The sequence below is a fragment of the Pan paniscus genome, chromosome 7, assembly GCF_029289425.2.
Source record: "Pan paniscus chromosome 7, NHGRI_mPanPan1-v2.0_pri, whole genome shotgun sequence".
NCBI classification, from domain to species: domain Eukaryota; kingdom Metazoa; phylum Chordata; class Mammalia; order Primates; family Hominidae; genus Pan; species Pan paniscus.
In genome coordinates this window covers 56,694,384-56,717,210 of record NC_073256.2, presented here as the reverse complement: position 1 = coordinate 56,717,210, position 22,827 = coordinate 56,694,384, and the positions used below count along the sequence as shown (strand labels likewise).

At 47.2% G+C, this 22,827-nt stretch overlaps 2 protein-coding genes across 5 annotated transcripts in view; one reads left to right on the top strand and one right to left on the bottom strand.

Moving 5' to 3' along the window:
• Positions 1 to 1,551: 1,551 nt before the first annotated feature.
• STAR (steroidogenic acute regulatory protein) lies at positions 1,552 to 14,530 on the top strand. The gene is made up of 7 exons (XM_034965952.3): positions 1,552 to 2,798; positions 4,812 to 4,925; positions 5,239 to 5,366; positions 7,154 to 7,312; positions 7,454 to 7,638; positions 8,286 to 8,379; positions 9,210 to 14,530. The coding sequence occupies exons 1-7, from the start codon at positions 2,735 to 2,737 to the stop codon at positions 9,321 to 9,323; spliced, it is 858 nt and encodes a 285-aa protein (XP_034821843.1). The 5' UTR covers positions 1,552 to 2,734; the 3' UTR covers positions 9,324 to 14,530.
• ASH2L (ASH2 like, histone lysine methyltransferase complex subunit) overlaps positions 14,201 to 22,827 on the bottom strand; it is a 34,787-nt gene continuing 26,160 nt past the window's right edge. For 2 of the 4 annotated variants that reach the window (XM_034965948.3, XM_003830728.7), the window contains 4 exons: positions 20,379 to 20,471; positions 18,159 to 18,257; positions 15,029 to 15,088; positions 14,201 to 14,940 (listed from right to left, as the gene is read on the bottom strand). In XM_034965948.3, coding sequence (XP_034821839.1) covers positions 14,833 to 14,940; positions 15,029 to 15,088; positions 18,159 to 18,257; positions 20,379 to 20,471 — 360 coding nt within the window. In that variant the 3' untranslated portion in view covers positions 14,201 to 14,832. The remainder of the gene's footprint in view (positions 14,941 to 15,028; positions 15,089 to 18,158; positions 18,258 to 20,378; positions 20,472 to 22,827) is intronic. The other 2 variants (XM_034965949.3, XM_008956154.5) reach the window with 1 other exon arrangement.

Below are 22,827 nucleotides of genomic sequence, written 5' to 3'. Positions count from 1 at the left end.
GGGTAACATAGCAAGACCCCGTCTCTATTTTTAAAAATTAAAAAAAAAAAAAAAGTTTTAATAGAGAAGGAGCAAGAGTCCCCTGTGTCTCTGCTGGAGGTGAGTGCTGAGGGTGGGGACAGCTTTTAAGGGGGAAAGTGGACCCAGCACCTGCCTTGGGGAGATAATTCCACAGAAGAGACAAGCAAACACATACAAACCATTCAACAAATCAGGACCAGAACTAAGCCCCTCAAGTGATACTGACAGCAAGGGTGTGGTGGGAGGAGCCAGCATTCCAGAAGACCGGGATGGTCTAGGAAGGTTTCCTGGAGGAGGTTTTGAGGAAGGGGCTGGGTGCCTCTAGGCAGCCTCTGCTCACAGGATTACCCGACTGCATCACCGGGGTGGAAATCGGGGGCCAGGGGGACGACTCCCCTGTTCTATATGGGCTCCAAGTGCCAGGCCTGGCTCTGAGCAGATCCTGTCCCTTTCACCCTGTCTGGTGTCGGGGAGACAGCGAGAGTGCATGGGGCCCCGGCACTGCTCCCCATTTTTAGGGCTCCCCTCTGCCTCTGTGAGGTGGTGGCAGGACACAGAACTCCCTCCCACAGGGAGCAGGGCCTGGGCCAGGGGCAGTTCCAGTGTGAGTTTTTCCACTCCCAATATTCTTGCCCAGTGAATCTGGCTTAAAAGCAGCCTCAAGGTCACTGTAAAGGGAAGAGATTCCGTCAGAGCCCAGCACGTGCTGCGCCTGGGTAACGGTGAGTGGGAAATGCAGAGGCCTCGTGGGGCCTTGCTCAGCCTGACAGGGCCCCTAAAGTGCAAAGACTAGGGTGAACACCCCAACGCCCTTTTTTTTTTTTCCTTTTTTTTTTTTTTTTGCAACAGAGTCTCGTGCTCTGTCATCCAGGCTGGAATGCAATGGTGTGATCTCAGCTCACTGCAACCTCTACCTCCCAAGTTCAAGCAATTCTGCCTCAGCCTCCTGAGTAGCTGGGATTACAGGTACCTGCCACTACGCCTGGCTAATTTTTGTTTTTTTGTTTTTGTTTTTGTTTTGAGACGGAGTCTTGCTCTGTCACCCAGGCTGGAGTACAGTGGCTTTATCTTGGCTCACTGCAACCTCTGCCTCCCGGGTTCAAGTGATTATCCTGCCTCAGTCTCCTGAGTAGCTGGGATTATAGGCATACGCTACCACTCCCGGCTAATTTTTGTATTGTCAGTAGAGACGAGGTTTCACCATGTTGGTCAGGCTGGTCTCAAATTCCTGACCTTGTGATCCGCCCGCCTCAGCCTCCCAAAGTGCTGGGATTACAGGCATGAGCCACTGTGCCCAGCCCATGCCCTGTCTTTTCAAGCTTTCTGCACATACCAAGACCCCCAGCCCAGCTCACTCAGACAAAGCTACTGGGGGGAAAGTGTGGGGAAGGGTGTGGGCGTGGCCCAGGCCCTCCTCTTCTCTCTGCCGTATACTGATAGGGCTGCCCCGCCCCCCCCCGCCCCACCCCGCGACTCAGCCACGAGAGGTCATCCTTGCTCCAGCACAGACCCCTAAGAACCCTCACTCGGAACAGGACTTTGGGAAAGGTGGTTTCTATAAATAGATGAGTAAATAAATTGACAGTTGAATATACCAAGCGTCCTGGGGACCGCAGGAGGAACTGTGTACAGATGGCTTGAAGGCCAGAGGCTTGGGTTGTTGTCCTGGCCCTGCCACTGGCCAGCTGTTTGACCTTGAACAAGTCAGTTCCACTCTGTGGACTTCAGGGTCCTCACCCAGAAGAAGAGCAGCCATACGGTCTCTACTGCCTGGTAAACACCCTGGCTCACTCTCCCGAGACGGTGGTTCTCAAAGTGTAGTGCGTAGTCCACACAACACCTGCATTGCAACCACTGGGTATTTATTTATTTATTTATTTATTTATTTATTTATTTATTTATGACGGAGTCTCACTCTGTCGCCCAGGATGGAGTGCAGTGGCACGATCTTGGCTTACTGCAACCTCTGCCTCCTGGGTTCAAGTGATTCTCATGCCTCAGCCTCCCGAGTAGCTGGGACTACAGGTGCCTGCCACATCACCCGGCTAATTTTTTGTATTTTTAGTAGAGATGAGGTTTCACCATGTTGGCCATGCTGGTCTCGAACGCCTGACCTCAAGTGATCTGCCCACCTCGGCCTCCCAAAGTGCTGGGGTTACAGGCGTAAGCCACCGCGCCTGCCAAGGGAAGTTTTTTTCTTTTCTTTTTTTCTTTTTTCTTTTCTTTTCCTTCTTTTTTTTTTTTTTAAACACAGGTTTCTGAGCCTCAATTCCAGATCAGCTGAGCCTGGAGTTTCTGAAGACAAGGGCTAGAAATCTGCACTTTAAAGTCTTGAAAACCACTGTGTGCCTTCATCTAAGCTGCCCCTGCTTCTCTCCCCTCCATCCCTCGCCTGGCCCTGTCCTCCCTACTCTCCCCTGCACCCTCCCCCGCCCCAAGCTCCCCACAAACGGCCAAAGCAGCAGTGTGAGGCAATCGCTCTATCCTTGACCCCTTCCTTTGCACAGTGAGTGATGGCGTTTTTATCTCCTGATGATGATGCACAGCCTTCAGCGGGGGGCATTTAAGACGCAGAACACCAGGTCCAGGCTGCAGCTGCGGGACTCAGAGGCGAAGCTTGAGGGGCTCAGGAAGGACGAAGAACCACCCTTGAGAGAAGAGGCAGCAGCAGCGGCGGCAGCGACCCCACCACTGCCACATTTTCCAGGAAACAATGCTGCTAGCGACATTCAAGCTGTGCGCTGGGAGCTCCTACAGACACATGCGCAACATGAAGGGTGAGCGCTGCGGGAAGGAGGCGATGAGGGGTTGGCCAGCTCTCAGCGGATGAGGCTCAGGCCACCCAATTCTGATCCTAGTTGTGCCTCTTACTGGGTGAACCTGGGCAAGTTTCTTCCCTTCTTGAATCTCAGTTTTCCCCTCGGAAGAAGCGGGCTGGTTACTAAGATATATCCCTTCCAGATTCTATAATTTCTGGTCTCCCCTCCAGGACTCCAATCTTTTTTTCTCCTTTTCTTTCATTTTTATTCTTTTTCTTTCTTCCTTCCTTCCTTTCCTTTCTTTCTTCCTTTCTTCCTTCCCCTTTTCCTTCATTCGTTCTTTTTTTCTTCCGCCTTTTCTTTTCTTTTTTTTTTGTTTGAATAAAGGTCTCTGTCACGGAGGCTGGAGTACAGTAGAACAATCATAGCTCACTGCAGCCTCAAACTCATGGGCTCAAGCCATCCTCCCACCTCAGCCTCTTGAGTAGCTGGGACTACAGGCGTGCACCACCACAACCAGCTAGTTTTATTTATTTATTTTTATTTTTATTTTTTTTAGAGACAAAGTCTTGCTATATTGGTCATGCTGGTCTTGACCCCCTGGGCTCAAGGGATTCTCCCACCTTGGCCTCCCAAAGTGCTGGGATTACAGGTGTGAGCCGCCACACCTGGCTTACTTTATTTTGAGATGGAGTCTCACTCTGTTGCCCAGCCTGGAGCGCAGTGGCACGATCTCGGCTCACTGCAACCTCCGCCTCCTGGGTAGCTGGGATTACAGGTGCATGCCACCACGCCTGGCTAGTTTTTGTATTTTTAGTAGAGACAGGGTTTCGCCACGTTGACCAGGCTGGTCTTGAACTCCTGACCTCAGGTGATCCGCCTCCCAAACTGCTGGGATTACAAGCATGAGCCATGGCGCTCAGCCTATTTTATTTTTGAGGCAGTCTCGCTCTGTCGCCTAGGCTGGAGTGCACTGGCGCTATCTTGGCTCACTGCAGCCTCTACCTCCCGGGTTCAAGCAATTCTCCTGCCTCAGCCTCCTGAGTGGCTGGGACCACAGGCGTGCACCACCATGCCTGGCCATCTTTCTTGAACTATTCCTGACTTTGCCTTCCTTCAGAGCTGGACAAGTCTTGTAGCAGGGGTACACAGGAAAGTCTTGCCCACAGTGGCAGAGTAAATATTAGACTTGACTCCCACAGGCAAAAAAAGATGGAGGAGAAGAGAGATAGGGGAGTAAGACAGGAGGGCAAGGTAAAGAGATAAGACGTTGGGGCTGGGAAGACTGGTTATCATTGAATAGCCAGGAAGGGGCAGAAACCAGCTACAAGAGGCCACTTTTGTAGAGCTGATTAGCATCCAAGGTCATTTGAATCAATCCCCTGCTGCCACTGAAGGGTACACAAGTCAATCTAGACACGATCTTTCCAATTACACTGGATTGAATTAGCTACCTTTAGAGTGAGAAGCCATGCTTAGATCTGCAGCTGGCAGTGGTGTTGTCGTCCTCACTAGATGGACAGGGCTTCCCTGGCCCAGAATCCAGGGGCACACAGAGTAGCTTATGCATGCAAGCACACAGACTCACAGAAGCACAAATTCATGCAATCAGATTCTGGCAAGCACACAGACCTCATGCAAGCACAGACTCGTGCAGACACACAGACTCATGCAAGCACACAGGCCTCAGGAGTTGTATTCTCCTTATGAAGTAGGATTTTTCTGGTTGCTTGAACACAGCTTTTTCCCCTTTTAGGGACAGAAACTCCAGCAGGCTCTGGTATAGCCCATCTCCAGGCAGGGCCAGGCCTGACCACCCCAGATGGAAGGCAGATTTCTGGACCCTGGAGCACTGCCGTGGGAGTTGAGGGCCTGGCTCTAGTTCAGGTCCCTGCTAGAATCCTGTGTGCTCCTGAGCAAGTCATTTCCCTCTCCAAACCAACTTACTCATTTGAGACAAGATGAGGGGGTGGAGTGGTCCATCTCTAAGGGGCTTTCCAGCTCCTAGACAAGGGTTATTCCTTTCTGCAGGGCTGAGGCAACAGGCTGTGATGGCCATTGGCCAGGAGCTGAACCGGAGGGCCCTGGGGGGCCCCACCCCTAGCACGTGGATTAACCAGGTTCGGCGGCGGAGCTCTCTGCTCGGTAAGTGCTGAGGCTTCTGGGCTCCTGGTGCTGCTGGCAGGAGGCTCCCTGGAGGGTGATGTGGTGCATGTGGCTTTGGCTCCCCTCCTGCCATTCCTTCATTTTGAGAGGACGTCCCCAGCCTAGAGTTCCTCAAGGCCAGATCCCTCTCTGGTCACCTGGGGTGGCTGTGATTAACTCGACCAGCAGGCTGGCCCCTATGGCTTTAGTCTGGGCTCTTCAGAGCAATGAGCAGACCCAGAGCTCCAGGGATGAGAGCTGGTGGAGGCTGGGAGAAGAAGGAAGCTCTGTCTCTCCTCGGCTGTGTATCCAGGTTCTCGGCTGGAAGAGACTCTCTACAGTGACCAGGAGCTGGCCTATCTCCAGCAGGGGGAGGAGGCCATGCAGAAGGCCTTGGGCATCCTTAGCAACCAAGAGGGCTGGAAGAAGGAGAGTCAGCAGGTAAGTGTCGGGGAGAAGCCTGTGGTTCCTCCATGCTCCACTGCCATCCTCAAGGCCAGCTGGGGTTACTATTTTTCCCAGAATTCCTGTCTCATGCAGCAGTCACTGGGTAGCAAGCGGTTTTATCTTGAGAACTCTCCTTTCTCGAGAATATATCCTCAGATAATGCTCTTCCCCCATAAAAGACACCCTGGAGAGTCCTGTTTGAGAAACACTATTCCTGCGTCCTTAGTTACAGAATAGGATTGCATTGTGTGCCCACTTGGCAGACATCATGCAAGGGGAACTCCAAGTGCCTCATTGCCCTGGGTCAGATATCCCAACGATGCCAAAGTGCACTGTCTGTGCTGTCAGCCCACCTGTGGCTGGGCTTGCAGGGGTGATGTGGGCTCACCCTACAACAGGCCTGGACTAGAACACAGAGTGGCCCACGGCCTTCTGGGGTTCTCTGCGCTTGAGCACTGACCCATCACAGGGGACAGTAACCAGGTTCACGGTAAAGGCTGGTGGCTCTGTTATGGAGATTTTGGTGGCTTTACCTTCAGCAAAAGCTGACATGCTGCCCACTACACAAAGTTCAGGTAGAACCCTTCCTTCCCTAAGTTCTCAGAGTAATGGAGTTAACAGACTACTAGTTTGGGAGCCAACTGGGACTTAGGTCGGCACTGCTCTTAGTTAAGGGTCCCTGGGCCAATCACTGACCTTCTCTGGCCCCACATTCTTCTGGTGTGGAATGAGGTATTGAACTAAAACAAATCTTGAAGATCCCATTCAACATTCTATGTATCTAATTAAGCTGGTGTAAACCACTTTTCCCACTCCCAGGTTTCTCTCTTGGGATCTCTGAGCTTCTGAAGTCAAGTAAGAGTCTTTTCAGTTGGACCTACCCATACCACCATCATTCGCCACCGAGACAAAGGGTCCAGTGGGGCTGGGTGCAGTGGCTTACGCCTGGAGGCCGAGACTGGAGAATTGCTTGAGCCTAGGAGTTTGAGACCAGCCTGGGCAACACAGGGAGATCACATCTCTAAAAAAAATTTTAAAATTAGCTAGGTGTAATGCTGCATGCCTGTAGTCTCAGCTACTTGTGAGGCTGAGGCAGGAGGATTTCTTGAGCCTAGGAGGTTGAGGCTGCAGTGACCCGTGATTGTGCCACTGCACTCCAGCCTGGACAACAGAGTGAGACTCTGTCTCAAAAAAAAAAAAACAAGAAAAAAATCTTAAAAAGGGTCCAGTGGCAGCAGGTAACTTCCTCCAGTTGTCAGCAGATGCACAAGGCCATGGCAACAATGATTACTGACTCTATCTTAGGACAGTTTCAGGCTTCCTCGTGCTCAGCTTGGAGTTCCTTTGCTGTTCCCCTCCCCATCTTGCCTTGTATTGCCTATGGGACCTAGACTAAGTATATATATATATATATATATATATATATATATATATATATATATATATATAATTTTTTTTTTTGAGACAACTCTGTCGCCCAGGCTGGAGTGCAGTGGTGCAATCTCCACTCACTGCAACCTCTGCCATGCAGGTTCAAGCAATTCTCCTGCCTCAGCTTCCCAAGTAGCTGGGATTACAGGCGCCTGCCACCATGTCTGGCTAATTTTGTAGTTTTAGTAGAGACAGGGTTTCACCATCTTGGCCAGGCTGGTCTCGAACTCCTGACCTTGTGATCCACCCACCTTGGCCTCCCAAAGTGCTGGGATTATAGGCATGAACCACCATGCCCGGCCAAGAATATTTTTGTCTAACCACCTTCTGGGGGCTCCTTTCTCTGACAGGACAATGGGGACAAAGTGATGAGTAAAGTGGTCCCAGATGTGGGCAAGGTGTTCCGGCTGGAGGTCGTGGTGGACCAGCCCATAGAGAGGCTCTATGAAGAGCTCGTGGAGCGCATGGAAGCAATGGGGGAGTGGAACCCCAATGTCAAGGAGATCAAGGTGAGCAAAGTCCAGGTGCGGGTGACAGGGGCCCAGGAGAGCCCAGTGTGAATGCTGTATCAAAGAGAAGACCCCTAGCTGTTGGGGGTGCTTAGCCCAACACAGGCTGAGTCATGATTCTGGTTCCCCATGGCCTGGTAGGTCCTGCAGAAGATCGGAAAAGATACATTCATTACTCACGAGCTGGCTGCAGAGGCAGCAGGAAACCTGGTGGGGCCCCGTGACTTTGTGAGCGTGCGCTGTGCCAAGCGCCGAGGCTCCACCTGTGTGCTGGCTGGCATGGCCACAGACTTCGGGAACATGCCTGAGCAGAAGGGTGTCATCAGGTAATACGGGCAGCAGGCTCCAAACCCCCCTCTTCTAACACAGGCCTGCAGGTGTGCACCCAAGCATGTGGACTGCATCCCCAGCTCCAAGAAACCAACCCTTGGTGCACCCATGGCTTCCTTCTACAAAAGAAGATACTTATTTACCAAAGGAGGGACAAAGACAAGATAGGCCCTACTTGGACAGCCAGACAGCTTGTCATGACCCTCCCAGAAAGTTTAAGAACCTTAATAATTTTCTGAAGCATGGGGCAGGGCTGAGGTTCACCTGGTATGCTCAGGCACAGCTGTAATGTAGACTAAAATATTGAAATAATCCATACCACTCAGTACACCACAGCCTCCTGAATTTCCCAAGGCCCCAGCCCAGCCACCAGCCTGAATCCTTTCCCTGACATCCCAGTAATCCAGCAACTAAAGCGCACAAGAGGCCTCAGGGGCTGCTCCAGCTACAAGCAGCCTTTATTCTGATGAGCTGGTAACTGTGCCAACTGCCAAATAATTACCCTTTGCAAAGGGCACTTCCCTGATGAGACTTAGAAAAGACAAGGTACCATAGAAACGTGTTATCTATGGTACTGGTGTAAGCAGCCAGTGCAAGAGAGAACTCGCAACTGTCCTCCTGACTTGACTTCTCCATTTGCCAGGGCGGAGCATGGTCCCACTTGCATGGTGCTTCACCCGTTGGCTGGAAGTCCCTCTAAGACCAAACTTACGTGGCTACTCAGCATCGACCTCAAGGTGAAGGGCATGGGAGGGGGACCCAGAAGGCAGGTGGTAGTGAGAAAAACAGGCTCTTCCCATTCCCCCCATGCTGCAGAAAGAATCCTCTTCTATTCTGATAGAATCACAGGCTGTAAGACAGGGAAGGGTCTGGAGTGATGGCCTAACTGCTACTCTACCATCTCCAAAGCCTGTGATGGCTCCCTCTTCTTTTTTTTTTTTTTTTGAGACTCAGTTTCATTCTGTCACTCAGGCTGGAGTGCAATGACATGGTCTCAGCTCACCGTAACCTCCGCCTCCCAGATTCAAGTGATTCTTCCGCCTCAGCCTCCTGAGTAGCTGGAACTACAGGCGTGTGCCACCACACATGGCTAATTTTTGTATTTTTAGTAGAGATGGGGTTTCACTATGTTGGCCAGGCTGGTCTCAAACTCCTGACCTCGTGATCTGCCTGCCTCCCAAAGTGCTGGGATTACAGGCGTGAGCCACTGCGCCTGGCCCTCTTCTGTCTCACAGCAAAGTTAAACTCTTATATGTAGTTATCATTTTAGAAAGAAGGAAACTTAGGTCCAGAGATCTGAAGGGTGAAAAAGGCAACATAACTGGTTCAGGGTCACACAGCTGGGAACACCAGGCTGAAACATCTTGTTGGCCAGTCTTGTGCTTCTGAAAGTCATGACAGCAGAGCAGCAATGCAGTCCTCCCGCCCTTGACTGGGCAACTCCAAGGCTGCACCTATTAACAGAGCTCGAAGACCAAGCCCCTGGCAGCCTGTTTGTGATAGGGTGCAGTGTCAAGAGTGGGCCAAAACTCACAAGATGGCCAAATTCTCCTACCTCCTACTGCAGGGGTGGCTGCCCAAGAGCATCATCAACCAGGTCCTGTCCCAGACCCAGGTGGATTTTGCCAACCACCTGCGCAAGCGCCTGGAGTCCCACCCTGCCTCTGAAGCCAGGTGTTGAAGACCAGCCTGCTGTTCCCAACTGTGCCCAGCTGCACTGGTACACACGCTCATCAGGAGAATCCCTACTGGAAGCCTGCAAGTCTAAGATCTCCATCTGGTGACAGTGGGATGGGTGGGGTTCGTGTTTAGAGTATGACACTAGGATTCAGATTGGTGAAAGTTTTTAGTACCAAGAAAACAGGGATGAGGCTCTTGGATTAAAAGGTAACTTCATTCACTGATTAGCTATGACATGAGGGTTTAGGCCCCTAAAATAATTGTAAAACTTTTTTTCTGGGCCCTTATGTACCCACCTAAAACCATCTTTAAAATGCTAGTGGCTGATATGGGTGTGGGGGATGCTAACCACAGGGCCTGAGAAGTCTTGCTTTATGGGCTCAAGAATGCCATGCGCTGGCAGTACATGTGCACAAAGCAGAATCTCAGAGGGTCTCCTGCAGCCCTCCGCTCCTCCCGGCCGCTGCACAGCAACACCACAGAACAAGCAGCACCCCACAGTGGGTGCCTTCCAGAAATACAGTCCAAGCTTTCTCTGTGGAAAAAGACAAAACTCATTAGTAGACATGTTTCCCTATTGCTTTCATAGGCACCAGTCAGAATAAAGAATCATAATTCACACAAAACATCAGTCTTTGTTTTAATATTGTACTGTTAAAAAAAAAAATCTATGCAGCTGGGTGCAGTGGCTCACGCCTGTAATCCCAGCATTTTGGGAGGCTGAGGTAGGCGGATCACAAGGTCAGGAGATCGAGACCATCCTGGCCAACATGGTGAAACCCCGTCTCTACTAAAATACAAAAAATTAGCTGGGTGTGGTGGCGCAAACCTGTAGTCGTAGCTACTTGGGAGGCTGAGGCAGGGGAATCACTTGAACCCGGGAGGCGGAGGTTGTAGTGGGCCGAGATTGTGCCACTGCGCTCCAGCGTGGGCGACAGAGTGAGACTCCATCTCAAAAAAAAAAAAAAAAAAAAAAAATCTATGCTAGTAGATTACAACTTCACACTAGAGGAGTTCTGGACAAAGCTTTTAATTAGTCAAACTAAATTAAGGCTCATTAAAAGGAAAGGAACTACTGGGAAATTATGCAATTCAATAATTTAGACTCTGTTACCAGGATCTTTCATAAAAATTTAATTTCCATAATCATAATCTAAATGAGTTCTTAAAGAATTCTATAAGCAATAGCTGATTAATGGGCCCTGGAAGATGAAGATTATAACTGTTTATTTACCTAATTAAAAGGAAAGGCAGTGCCAAATATGAGAGGATAAACAATATTAGTTAACATTTCTGTTATTTATGATGCCAATTAGTAGTAAGATAATTCCACAGCTGTCAACTTTGTTTGGGGCTGGCAACTTCTCTGCTTAAACAGGCTAAAAGTTTAGTATTCTGGGAGAAGTGGCTGGAAGAAGGGGTAATATGGTGAAAGTAAATTCCCTTTCCCAGGAGTCAAGAGAATTTATGTGAGGTGGCTCCCGCCTGTAATCTCAGCACTTTGGGAGGCCAAGGCAGGCAATCACCTGAGGGCGGGAGACCAGCCTGACTAACATGGAGAAACCCCATCTCTACTAAAAATACAAAATGAGCTGGGCGTGGTGGTGCATGCCTGTAATCCCAGCTACTTGGGAGGCTGAGGCAGGAGAATCGCCTGAACCCGGGAGGCGGAGGTTGAAGTGAGCCAAGATCGAGCCACTGTACTCCAGCCTGGGCGACAGAGCGAGGCTGTCTTAAAAAAAAAAAAAAAAAAAAAAAAATTATACACACACACACACATTGGGATGGGGGGGGGTAGGGAGGATGAAAAAATCACCATTACCACCTGAAGCTTTTCCATTCTTGTTTTAATAGCATTGATGATTTGCACCATTTGGAGATAGAGCTCTGGCTTATTTATTATAAAACAGCAGCTGGGCACAGTGGTGCCTACCCACAATGCCAGCTACTCTGAAGGCTGAGGTGGGAGAATTGCTGGAGGGCAATTCGAAACCAGTCTGGGCAAGATAGTGAGACCTCATCTCAAAAAAAAAAAAGAAGGAAAAAACAAAGGAGTTGATGAAACCAAATTATGACAAACTAAATTTAAAAATTAAAAAATAGCATTAGTGGGAACACTGTGGTATTTCCTGAGGTATTAAAATTTTACAACTAGTAAAGGTATTTATTATAATTTATTCGGATTGTTTCTTAGTTTATTTTTGGCATGGATAAAATTATTGTTTATCTAGGAGCCTCAGAGTTGAGAGAGGATAGTTGTAGAGAAGTATTTCTAAAATGGAATTATCATCCACTACCAGCTAAGAGAAAATAGTTACTTGTTTAAAGATACCTTAAAGCAACATATATTCTAGTTTCAAGAGAACAGGCTGACAGTCAAGAAATAGGCTTTTAACAAACCCACTGGTTTGCTGGATTCTAATTGCCTCCTTCAAACTATGTAATTGTGTCTTTCTGGTTTCTGTGGAGATATTTTCCCACTTGTTTAATTTTACACTGGAATAAAACAAGTTATCACTGTTGATCTGATTACAGAAACTATTTTATATAGGACGCTGTGAAGAGTAGATATTCTCCGAGCCCTTCAAATGAACTGTATTAAAACACACATACACTTTTGAAGTTTGAGAAGAACATCATTACCTGTAACCTTTGATTTGTGAAAATATATACAAAAAGCTAATTTTATAATTTAGATGGAGAGTGTGTATACAACTTATATGTGGTAATTTATATTACAAAGAGTTAACATTCAGCTTCCTCTAAATAACACCACCCTCATTTTCTTGGAGTCCCTCAAACTTCGATGATCTAGAAGCTTTATAACCAGGTCTGCCCTTGAAGACTGGTTCACGCATTAATAGGTGTCTAGGGCTGAGCCTCAGCCTCCAATCACACTCGACCTGTATAGGCTTTCCTGTTCAGAGATATGCAGTGGCCAAATCAAAGTGTCTGGGTGATTCATCGGGAGACAAATATATTAGTCAATGCTACTATGTTAAAATACCAATATTGTCTTGAAGTGTGGGAACTCTCTTAAACAGGAAAATGACAAGATATTCAGAAGAGCCACAGGCATAACATGGTGATTCTGCAGCAGCATGTCACCCTCCAGTGGTGAGCCACTCTACTTATTAACCGAGGTAGAGAGGTAAATGCAGGAGGGACTTTGGGCAATCCTGGGAGGGCTGTCTTTGCCGTAAGACTGATGTATTGAAAAAAGGAAGACAGGCCGGGTGTGGTGGCTCATGCCTGTAATCCCAGCACTTTGGGAGGCTGAGGTGGGCAGATCATGAGGTCAGGAGATCGAGATCATCCTGGCTAACATAATGAAACCCCGTCTCTACTAAAAATACGAAAAAAAATTAACCAGGTGTGTTGGCACGTGCCTGTAGTCCCACCTACTCAGGAGGCTGAGGCAGGAGAATTGCTTGAACCCAGGAGGCGGAGGTTGCGGTGAGCCGAGATTGCGCCACTGCACTCCAGCCTGAGTGACAGAGCAAGACTCCATCTCAAAAAAAAAAAAAAAAAAGAAAAAGAAAAAGAAAAAAAAGAAAAAGGAAGATAAGGAAACTATATACGAATCCAAAAGGAAAGGGTTTTTTGTTTTTGGACACAGGGTCTTGCTCTGTCGCCCAAGCTGGAGTGCTGTGGTGCAAACATGGCTCACTGCAGCCTCGAACTCCTGGGCCCAAGGGATCCTCCCACCTAAGCCTCCAGAGTAGCTGGGACTACTGGCATGTGTCATCACGTCTGGCTAATTTTTTTTTTTTTTTTTTTTGAGACGGAGTCTCGCTCTGTCGCCCAGGCTGGAGTGCAGTGGCGCGATCTCGGCTCACTGCCAGCTCCGCCTCCCGGGTTCACGCCATTCTCCTGCCTCAGCCTCCCGAGTAGCTGGGACTACAGGCGCCCGCTACCACGCCCGGCTAATTTTTTGTATTTTTAGTAGAGACGGGGTTTCACCGTATTAGCCAGGATGGTCTCGATCTCCTGACCTCGTGATCCACCCGCCTCGGCCTCCCAAAGTGCTGGGATTACAGGCGTGAGCCACCGCGCCCGGCCCACGTCTGGCTAATTTTTTTACTGAGAAGGGATCTTGCTATGTTGCCCAGGCTGGTCTTGAACTCCTGGTCTTGAGCAATCTTTCTGCTTTGATGTCTCAAAATGCTGGGATTATAGGTGTGAGCCACAGTGCCTAGAAGCCTCATTCTTTTTTTTTTTTTTTTTTTTTGAGACAGAGTCTTGCTCTGTCGCCCAGCCTGGAGTGCAGTGGCACGATCTCAGCTCACTGCAACCTCCGCCTCCCGGGTTCAAGCAATTCTCCTGCCTCAGCCTCCTGAGTACCTGGGATTACAGGTGCCCGCCACCACGCCCGGCTAATTTTTGTATTTTTAGTAGAGGCAGGGTTTCACCATGTTGGTCAGGCTGGTCTCGAACCCCTGACCTCGTGATCCACCTGCCTCGGCCTCCCAAAGTGTTGGGATTACAGGCGTGAGCCACCGCGCCCGGCCTAGAAGGCTCATTCTTACATTTCAGTCTTTACTAGTCCGAAAACTGCCCTTTAGCCATCAGCTCAGGGCAAAGTAAGATAAGCAAGACAGGAAACCACCCGCACATATATCAACATCCATGTTCCAAGGGAAGACCGGGAGGGAGATCATTAGCCCTTTTAAACTCTTGTTCCTCTCCTCAAGGTGGCAGATTTTCACAGGAAAGGGGGTGGCTGATTGGCAAGAATGGGAGCAATAGGAAAGCGGCCAAAACACAACTCAGAAACCCGGCTCTTCCTCCCAGTGCCAGCTCCCTTCCTCGTGCTGCTTACATTTCTGAACACTGTCATCAAGAGGCACCCAACCTGAAGGGAAGCAAAGTGTCACATGAACTTCAAAACAAGTTTTATTTGGGAAGTTTCTCATTTTGTTAAAGCTGCAAGCAAGTTTCTTTCACAATTACACTTCCAGAGATCTAGTAGTTTTACGGATCTCAGTGTTCAAAAGTGTATTTCAAAATGAACAAAACCAAACCCACACCAAAAGGAAATAGCGTTTAGATTGGTTTGGAATGTACAGCCATTGATTTCAGGTGTTCTCAGAAACAGGTTACCATTTCCTTGGAAAACAGGTGGGATACAGTCAATGCCCACAGAAGGAAATGTCTTTTAAATAAGTTAGTTACTCGGACAATATTATTCACTCCTTAGAAAATATAGTAGGATAACAAGTCACAGCTGGCAGGGTATGCAGTACAGCACCGATTTCACAGGGGGCTTATGCAATCCTGGAGTCAGCGGTTGTTGGCTTATGGTACACAAAGTAAGAGCAGTCACTGGAAGTGGGGAGAAAATGGTGAAAGGCAGGCAGTCTCCCGCAGTCCTACCCAGCCTTTTAACTTGCTAAAAGGAGAGGCTGTGTTTTTAGCATCTTTGGGAGAACATTTGAGACAGTTCAAAAACAAAAACAAAACCCCCAGTATTATTCCCAGAAAGTCCTTGACAGAAAAGAGGGACCTGGTCAGGGTTCCCATGGGGGACTGCGCCTCCCATCCACTTCTGTCTCCACGTGATACAAGACGTCAGCCAGGGTGTGCTCTACCACGGCGCCCCAGCCCATGTCACTCATCTGCAGGAGGAATGAGAAACAGAACACGGTGACTACAGCAGCCACGGAGATGCTGAGGACACATGCAGCCATTTGTAATGTTACTCACAGGGCGGTAAGTGAGATCCTTCGGAGGATACTTGAAGCATGGTCCAAAGTTAATGGAAACCTGGAGCAAATTCAATTCAAGCAGACATGGAAAAAATGGACAAAAAATATTGGAAAAGTTAATTTGACACAGGAAATTTTCACTTTAAATGTGGCTACAATACTCGGGGGATAAATGGAACAAATAAGATATATATTAAATATTACTAAAAGTGGTCAACATCCTGATGTCCATCAAGAATTAGGTAACTAAAAGAGATCTGTGTTGATTTCTGTTGTCAACGAAAAATAAAAATTCAGGATCCCAATTTGCTCTGTCAAAAGGAAAAAATTAAGCTGAAAGCTGAGTCATGCAAGAAACTGCCTTTCCTTTTGTTGCTAAGCAGACACCTACAGATAAAAGGTTAAATATCCCCACAGGCAGCTACTTTGTGTTCACCTTACCTTATGTGAAGTGCCAATTTACCGGGCATGAGATGAATACATAATTGACTTTCCCCTATCTGCTCCTTTTCTCTTGCAACATGTGGATGACCATACCCTCCTACTTTCCCCTCCAGCCCGCATTTCCCCTTTATTTTACTTTTTATTTTTTTTGAGACAGGCTCTGACTCTGTTGTCCAGGCTGCAGCGCAACAATGCGATCATGGCTCACTGCACCCTTGACCTCCTGGGCTCAGGGGATCCTCTCACCTCAGCTTCCCAAGTAGCTGGGACTGCAGGCATGTACCACCACGCCTGGCTAATTTTTTGTATTTTTTTGTAGAAAGGGGGTTTTGCTATGTTGCCCAGGCTGGTCTCGAGGTCCTGGGCTCAACTGATTCTCTTATATTGGCCTCCCAAAGTGTTGGGATTACCGCCGTGAGCCACTCCGTCCTGCCCTTTTGCTTTTTAAAACTTTTAAGCCCTCAAATTCATCCTTGGAGAAAGGCACAGACCACAGACTGTTTCTGTGATTCTGTTTTTTTCTTACGGGCAGGTCCTTAACTTTGGCAAAATAAACTTCTAAATTGATTGAGATCTGTCTCAGATAGTTTTGGTTTACACTGTTTAAAGATTTCCTTTTTTTTTTTACCTGCTTCAGTGGTACCTACTGACAGACTAAAAGTACATGGAAATCTTCATGCATTAACTTTTTCTTTCTTTTTTGAGACGGAGTCTTGCTCTGTCACCAGGCTGGAGTGCAGTGGCATGATCTTGGCTCACTGCAACCTCCACCTCCCAGGTTCAAGCAATTCTCCTGCCTCAGCCTCCTGAGTAGCTGAGACAACAGGCGCGTGCCACCAAGCCTGGCTAATTTTTTATTTCTTTTTGAGACAGAGTCTCGCTCTGTTGCCCAGGTTGGAGTGCAGTGGCACAATCTCGGCTCACTGCAAGCTCCACTTCTTGGGTTCACGCCATTCTCCTGCCTCGGCCTCCTGAGTAGCTGAGAATACAGGCTCCCGCCACCACGCCCGGCTTTTTTTTTTTTCTTTCTTTTTTTTTTTTTTTTTTGTATTTTTAGAGAGATGAGGTTTCACCGTGTTAGCCAGGATGGTCTCGATCTCCTGACCTCATGATCGGCCCGCCTCGGCCTCCCAAAGTGCTGGGATTACAGATGTGAGCCGCCACGCCCGGCCGATGCCCGGCTAATTTTTGTATTTTTTAGTAGAGATGGGGTTTCACCATGTTGGCCAGGATGGTCTCGATCTCTTGACCTCGTGATCTGCCCACCTCGGCCTCCCACCAAAGTGCTGGGATTACAGGCGTGAGCCACTGTGCCCAGCGCCACCCCCGCCCTTTTTTTTTTTTTGAGACGGAGTCTCACTCTATTGCCCAGGCTGGAGGGCAGTGGTGTAATCTTGGCTCACTGCAGCCTCCATCTCCTGGGTTCAAGTGATTCTCCTGCCTCAGCCTCCCCCACAGCTGGGATTATAGGCGCGTGGCCATCACATCTGGCTAATTTTTATATTTTTAGTAGCAACGAGGTCTCACCACATTGGCCAGGCTGGTCTTGAACTCCTGACCTCAAATGGTCTGCCTGCGTCACCCTCCCAAAGTGCTGGGATTACAGGCATGAGCCACCGCGACTGGCCTAAGTTTTCTTTTCTTTTCTTTTTTTTTTTTTTTTTGACACAGAGTCTCATTTTGTCACCCAGGCTGGAGTAGTGGCACGACCTCAGCTCATTGCAACCTCCGCCTCCTGGGTTCAAGTGATTCTCCTGCCTCAGCCTCCTGAGTAGCTGGAATTACAGGCATGTGCCACCAAGCCCAGCTAATTTTTGTATCTTCAGTAGAGACAGGGTTTCGCCATGTTGGCCAGGCTGGTCTCGAACCCCTGACCTCAAGTGATCCACCCACCTTGGCCTCCCAAAGTGCTGGGATTACAAGCGTGAGCCAGTGCACCCAGCCCCAACTTTTCTATATATCTGTATCTATCTACCTATCTACCTACCTACCTATATATTTTTAAAACCAACAGGCCCTAACGATAGTACCCTTCTTCATGTTTGGATCATATTTAAAAAAAAAAAAAACTTGCCAGATGTGGTACCTCATGCCTCTCTGCAATCCCAGCACTTTGGGAGGCTGAGCTGGGAGAACTGCTTGAGCCCATGACTTTGAGACCAGCCAGGGCAATGTAGTGAGATCCTGCCTCTACAAAAACAAAAACCAAAAAATTAGCACACCCCACCTACTCAGGAGGCTGAGGTGGGAGGATCACTTGTGCCCAGGAGGTCAAGGCTATGGTGAGCCTATGCAACAGAGTGAGACACTGTCTCAAAAAAAAAAAAAAAAAAAGAAAGAAAAAAAAATCATTGTAAGCAACAATGACTAAAAATGGTGGGTTATCATGACATCCCAGGAGGATTTGTGTATGTGTATTTATATCCTTCCTACTGAACGGTAACACCACACCACGTGCTCAAGGGAAAAGTATGGCACACACAAATTGCAGGACCTTTTTCTATCCAGCAAATACTCCCTAAGATGCCCAAACTGTTTCTGGACTAAACAGTAATGGTAGCAACACATGCGCATGCCACTCTGAGGCTGCTTGGATTTCTTTCCAGCACTCAGTAACTTTGTCATCGCAACCCATTCATCTGCTTCCCTCAAGTTTTGCTCATGGGATGGAAACATGTACGTACCGTGCAGCTCTTGTACAGTGAGATGGCTGGGAAGTAAACCCCCTCAAAAATATCTTTGTAAGCCACACCTTGATTGACACCATTTTTATAAAATATTATCTGAAACAAAAACCATGGTTTTACTTCAGAACTGTAAAAAAGAACAAACAAAAAAAGAACTCTCTAGGAAAATATGTTAGAAGTGCTGCTGCCAGACTGCTAGTCACTCACCCAAGAACAGTGCATAACTTGTGTAATAACAACATCTTCAATTTTTATAATACTTTCAATTTTTCAAAGCATGTTAATATGCACTATTCAGGCTTTTTTTTCTTTTTTGAGACAGGGTCTCACTCTGTGACTCAGGCTGGAGTGCAGTGGTGTGATCTTGGCTCACTGCAGCCTCAACCTCCTTGGCTCAAGTGATCCTCCCACATCAGCCTCCCAAGCAGCTGGGACTACAGGCATACACCACCATATCCAGCTAATTTTAAAAATTTTTCTATAGAGACAGATCTCACTGTATTGCCCAGACTGGTCTCAAAGTCCGGGGCTTTGTTTTCTGAATTCCTGTGCTACATATACCAAACATTTCTATATTTTATTATTCATTGCACTGTATTTATAAAAGTAAGCTGGGAGGCCGAGGAGAGAGGATTACTTGAGGCCAGGAGTTGAAGACTAGCTTGGGCAACATAGTGAGACCTCCTCTCTACAAATTTTTTTTTTTTTTTTTAAAGTAAGCTGGCCTTCCATGGACTCCTTGGGACCACACCTGTTTAAGCGTGCTTATTTATCAATTCCTTTCCCTGAGTCAGTTCTCACTTCTGCTTTTTCACTTTGAAGGTCTCTAAGACTCTTATGTCACATCTCTGAATCCTCATGTTCCTCCTTTCTCTCCCAGAATTACACTGAATATTCTCTCTTGACCACTTCAATTCTTCAGAAAAGGCTGCCTTCTCTTCCCACAAGAGGGGGCTTTCTGGTTATTGCATCTTTAGATCTAATAATTGTTTCTCTTTAGTATTTCTTTCCTAAAAACAGCTGAAACTCGTTTCTTTATTTCACCTCCATCTCCTTCTATTAGTGTCCTGGGTGGCCTCACAGCATTAGCATTTTTATGAAAAAAATGTTTCCAGCTTAACTTTCTTCCTCTACATCCCACTTCCCTTTTTATTTTTGGTGCTTGTGGCTGGCCCAGATGTGCCAGCCTTTCTCTGACTGTGCTATGACCTTGGGCAGACATGTTTCCAGCAACCCCGGAAGCGGAGGCAGAGAAAGTTCTGAAGGACACTGAGTGAGACGTTACAGCTCTTAGTGCCCCTGGGCCACACCACAAGGTCTACTCTCCCACTCCAGGTTCCCTCCCTTTGGATTTGATACCTCCTCTGATAAAGAATAAAGACACTGGACTTGCTTCCTCAGTCTCTTGTAGATTTCCCAACAGGCCACTATTTTTTTTTTTTTTCATTGATCATTCTTGGGTGTTTCTCACAGAGGGGGATTTGGCAGGGTCACAGGACAACAGTGGAGGGAAGGTCAGCATACAAACAAGTGAACAAAGGTCTCTGGTTTTCCTAGGCAGAGGACCCTGCGGCCTTCCGCAGTGTTTGTGTCCCTGGGTACTTGAGATTAGGGAGTGGTGATGACTCTTAACGAGCATGCTGCCTTCAAGCATCTGTTTAACAAAGCACATCTTGCACCACCCTTAATCCATTTAACCCTGAGTGGACACAGCACATGTTTCAGAGAGCACAGGGTTGGGGGTAAGGTCATAGATCAACAGCATCCCAAGGCAGAAGAATTTTTCTTAGTACAGAACAAAATGAAGTCTCCCATGTCTACTTCTTTCCACACAGACACAGCAACAATCTGATTTCTCTATCTTTTCCCCACCTTTCCCCCTTTTCTATTCCACAAAACCGCCATCGTCATCATGGCCCGTTCTCAATGAGCTGTTGGGTACACCTCCCAGATGGGGTGGTGCAGGCCACTATTTTTATACACTTTTCTCTACAGAGTTATCCTGAAAGAACAGGATCATGTCTCTAACAGCAGCAGCATGGTACTACATAAAGAGCAAAACACAATAAGCAGAGGGTGAGCTTGCCGCTGGCCAGTGGGGCTACCAGATGCCCCTTCATTCCCCTTTGGGCCTCGTGTTCCTCACTTTTATAATGAAGGAATGGGTCCTAACGCTCAAGGCCTTATGATTCTAATGTTCTTATGGCCATGACTCACCTCACTATGGGGAGTCTGCTTCAGGCTCTTCTCTGCTTTATCCACAAAGTCTTTTTCCTCAAAATACAAATAACTCTTGAATTTTATCAAAGCCTTGAAAACCAAGAAAGAAAAAAAGGCACAATAAAGCATCAGCTCCATCATCATGAAAAAAACGCATCCGCACACAAATAGTGTTAACCCCTTGAGCTCTACAACAGATATTAAAAATCTTTGCAGTTGAGTTTTGCTAGATTTTGAACTATTACACACTTCTTAAAAAATACCAGATGGCACATGTTTATTAAAACATTTTCAGTAGGCCTTTAGTAAGAAACGTGAGAAAATACATAATACATACATGCTTACCACAATAAAAATACCCATAAAAGTGGCTAAATTCACACATCTTTTCCAATAATCTCACTGAAAGAAATGACGTTTATTGAGTCTACAATCTCTTATTCTTTTTTTTTTTTTTTTGAGACGGAGTTTCGCTCTTGTTGCCCAGGCTGGAGTGCAATGGTGTGATCTCTTCTCACTGCAACCTCCGCCTCCTGGGTTCAAGCGATTCTCCTGCCTCAGGCTCTCGAGTAGCTGGGATTACACCACACCGGGCTAATTTTTTGTATTTTTAGTAGAGACAGGGTTTCACTATGTTGGCCAGGCTGGTCTCAAACTCCTGACCTCAGGTGATCCACCCGCCTTGGCCTCCCAAAGTGCTGGGATCACAGGCATGAGCCACTGCACCCGGCCTATTCTTTTTTTTTTTTTGAGACAGTCTCACTCTGTCTCCCAGGCTGGAATGCAGTGGTGTGATCTTGGCTCACTGCAATCTTGGCCTGCCAGGTTCAAGCGATTCCCCTGTCTCAGCCTCCCAGGCAGCTGGGATTACAGGCATGTGCCACCACACCCGGTTACTTTTTGTATTTTTAGTAAAGACGGGGTTTCGCCATGTTGGCCAGGCTGGTCTCGAACTCCTGACCTCAGGTGATCCACCCGCCTCAGCCTCCCAAAGTGCTGGGATTACAGGCATGAGCCACCGCACCAAGCCTACAATCCCTTATTTTATGAAAATATTTTGAAGGTCACCTTCTTCCCCGTCCTAGTTTCCCATCTGTTCCCACAGGTGGTCTCTGGGTCACCTCTTTCTTACTGGTTCTTAAGAGTCTATTTAACTATTCACTTCCAGAGAAATATATGACATTAATTTTAAAAATTTCAATTTCTTAACATATATATGTATTAAACATGGTTAGAAAAGAAGAATTCCCAAGATATACAAGCATATAAAATGAGAGTCTCTCTTTCTATGTCCCTTATACCCAGTTTCCCCTGCCAAAAGTAATCACTGTTCCAGTGTCCTGGTATCCTTCCAGAGAATCTAGGCATATATTGTCTTCAAAATTAAAACACACACATGTGGCCGAGCGCAGTGGCTCACGCTTGTAATCCCAGCATTTTGGGAGGCTGAGGCAGGCAGATCACGAGGCCAGGAATTTGAGATCAGCCTGGCCAACACGGCGCAACCCCGTCTCTACTAAAAATATAAAAATTAGCTGGGCGTGGTGGTGCACGCCTGTAATCCTGGCTGCTCAGGAGGCTGAAGCAGGAGAATTGCTTGAACCTGGGAGGCAGAGGCTGCAGTATGCCGAGACTGCATACCACTGCACTCCAGCCTGGACGACAGAACGAGACTCTGTTTCAAAATAAAACACCAGATAAACATACAAAAAAAAAAAAGCCCAAAAAGCCATACAAATGGTAACATATTATAAGTTTTGTCTTGCATCTTGAGTTTTTAACTTGGCAACTACATTAGAGACCATTTTATAATCAGTATATATGCGGCTTTTGAATAGATCCATAGTATTCTGTCGTGTGGACATGTCACTAAAAATTATTTATTTATTTATTTATTTTTGAGACAGTCTTGCTCTCTGTCGCCCAGTCTGGAGTTCACTGGCATGATCTTGGCTCACTGCAACCTCTGCCCTCCAGGCTCAAGTGATTCTCATGCCTCAACCTCTTCAGTAACTCAGATTACAAGAGTGTGCCATCACACCCAACTAATTTTTGTATTTTTTTTGTAGAGACAGGGTTTCGCCATGTTGCCCAGGCTGGCCTCAAGCTCCTGGCCTCAAGTGATTTGCCTGCTTTGGCCTCCCAAGCGTGGAGCCACAGTGTCTGGTCAAAAAATTTGTTTTTTTTTTTAATTAAAGAAAAAAAAATTTTTTTTGTAATGTAAATGAATCATTGAAAAAACACCTAAAGAATCCTTTTAAGTGCAGACCTCTGTGTTCTGTAAAACCAGGCATCAGTGTGGTATACATTTAAAGAGTTCCAGGAGGCAGGATGGTACAATAAGTCACTAGTGTGATATAATCAATAAAAATGAGACTGTAGGCTGCTTATTATCAGAATAAACTCAGAGTATTTCCACTATCAAATTTAAAGACTTACTCTAAAG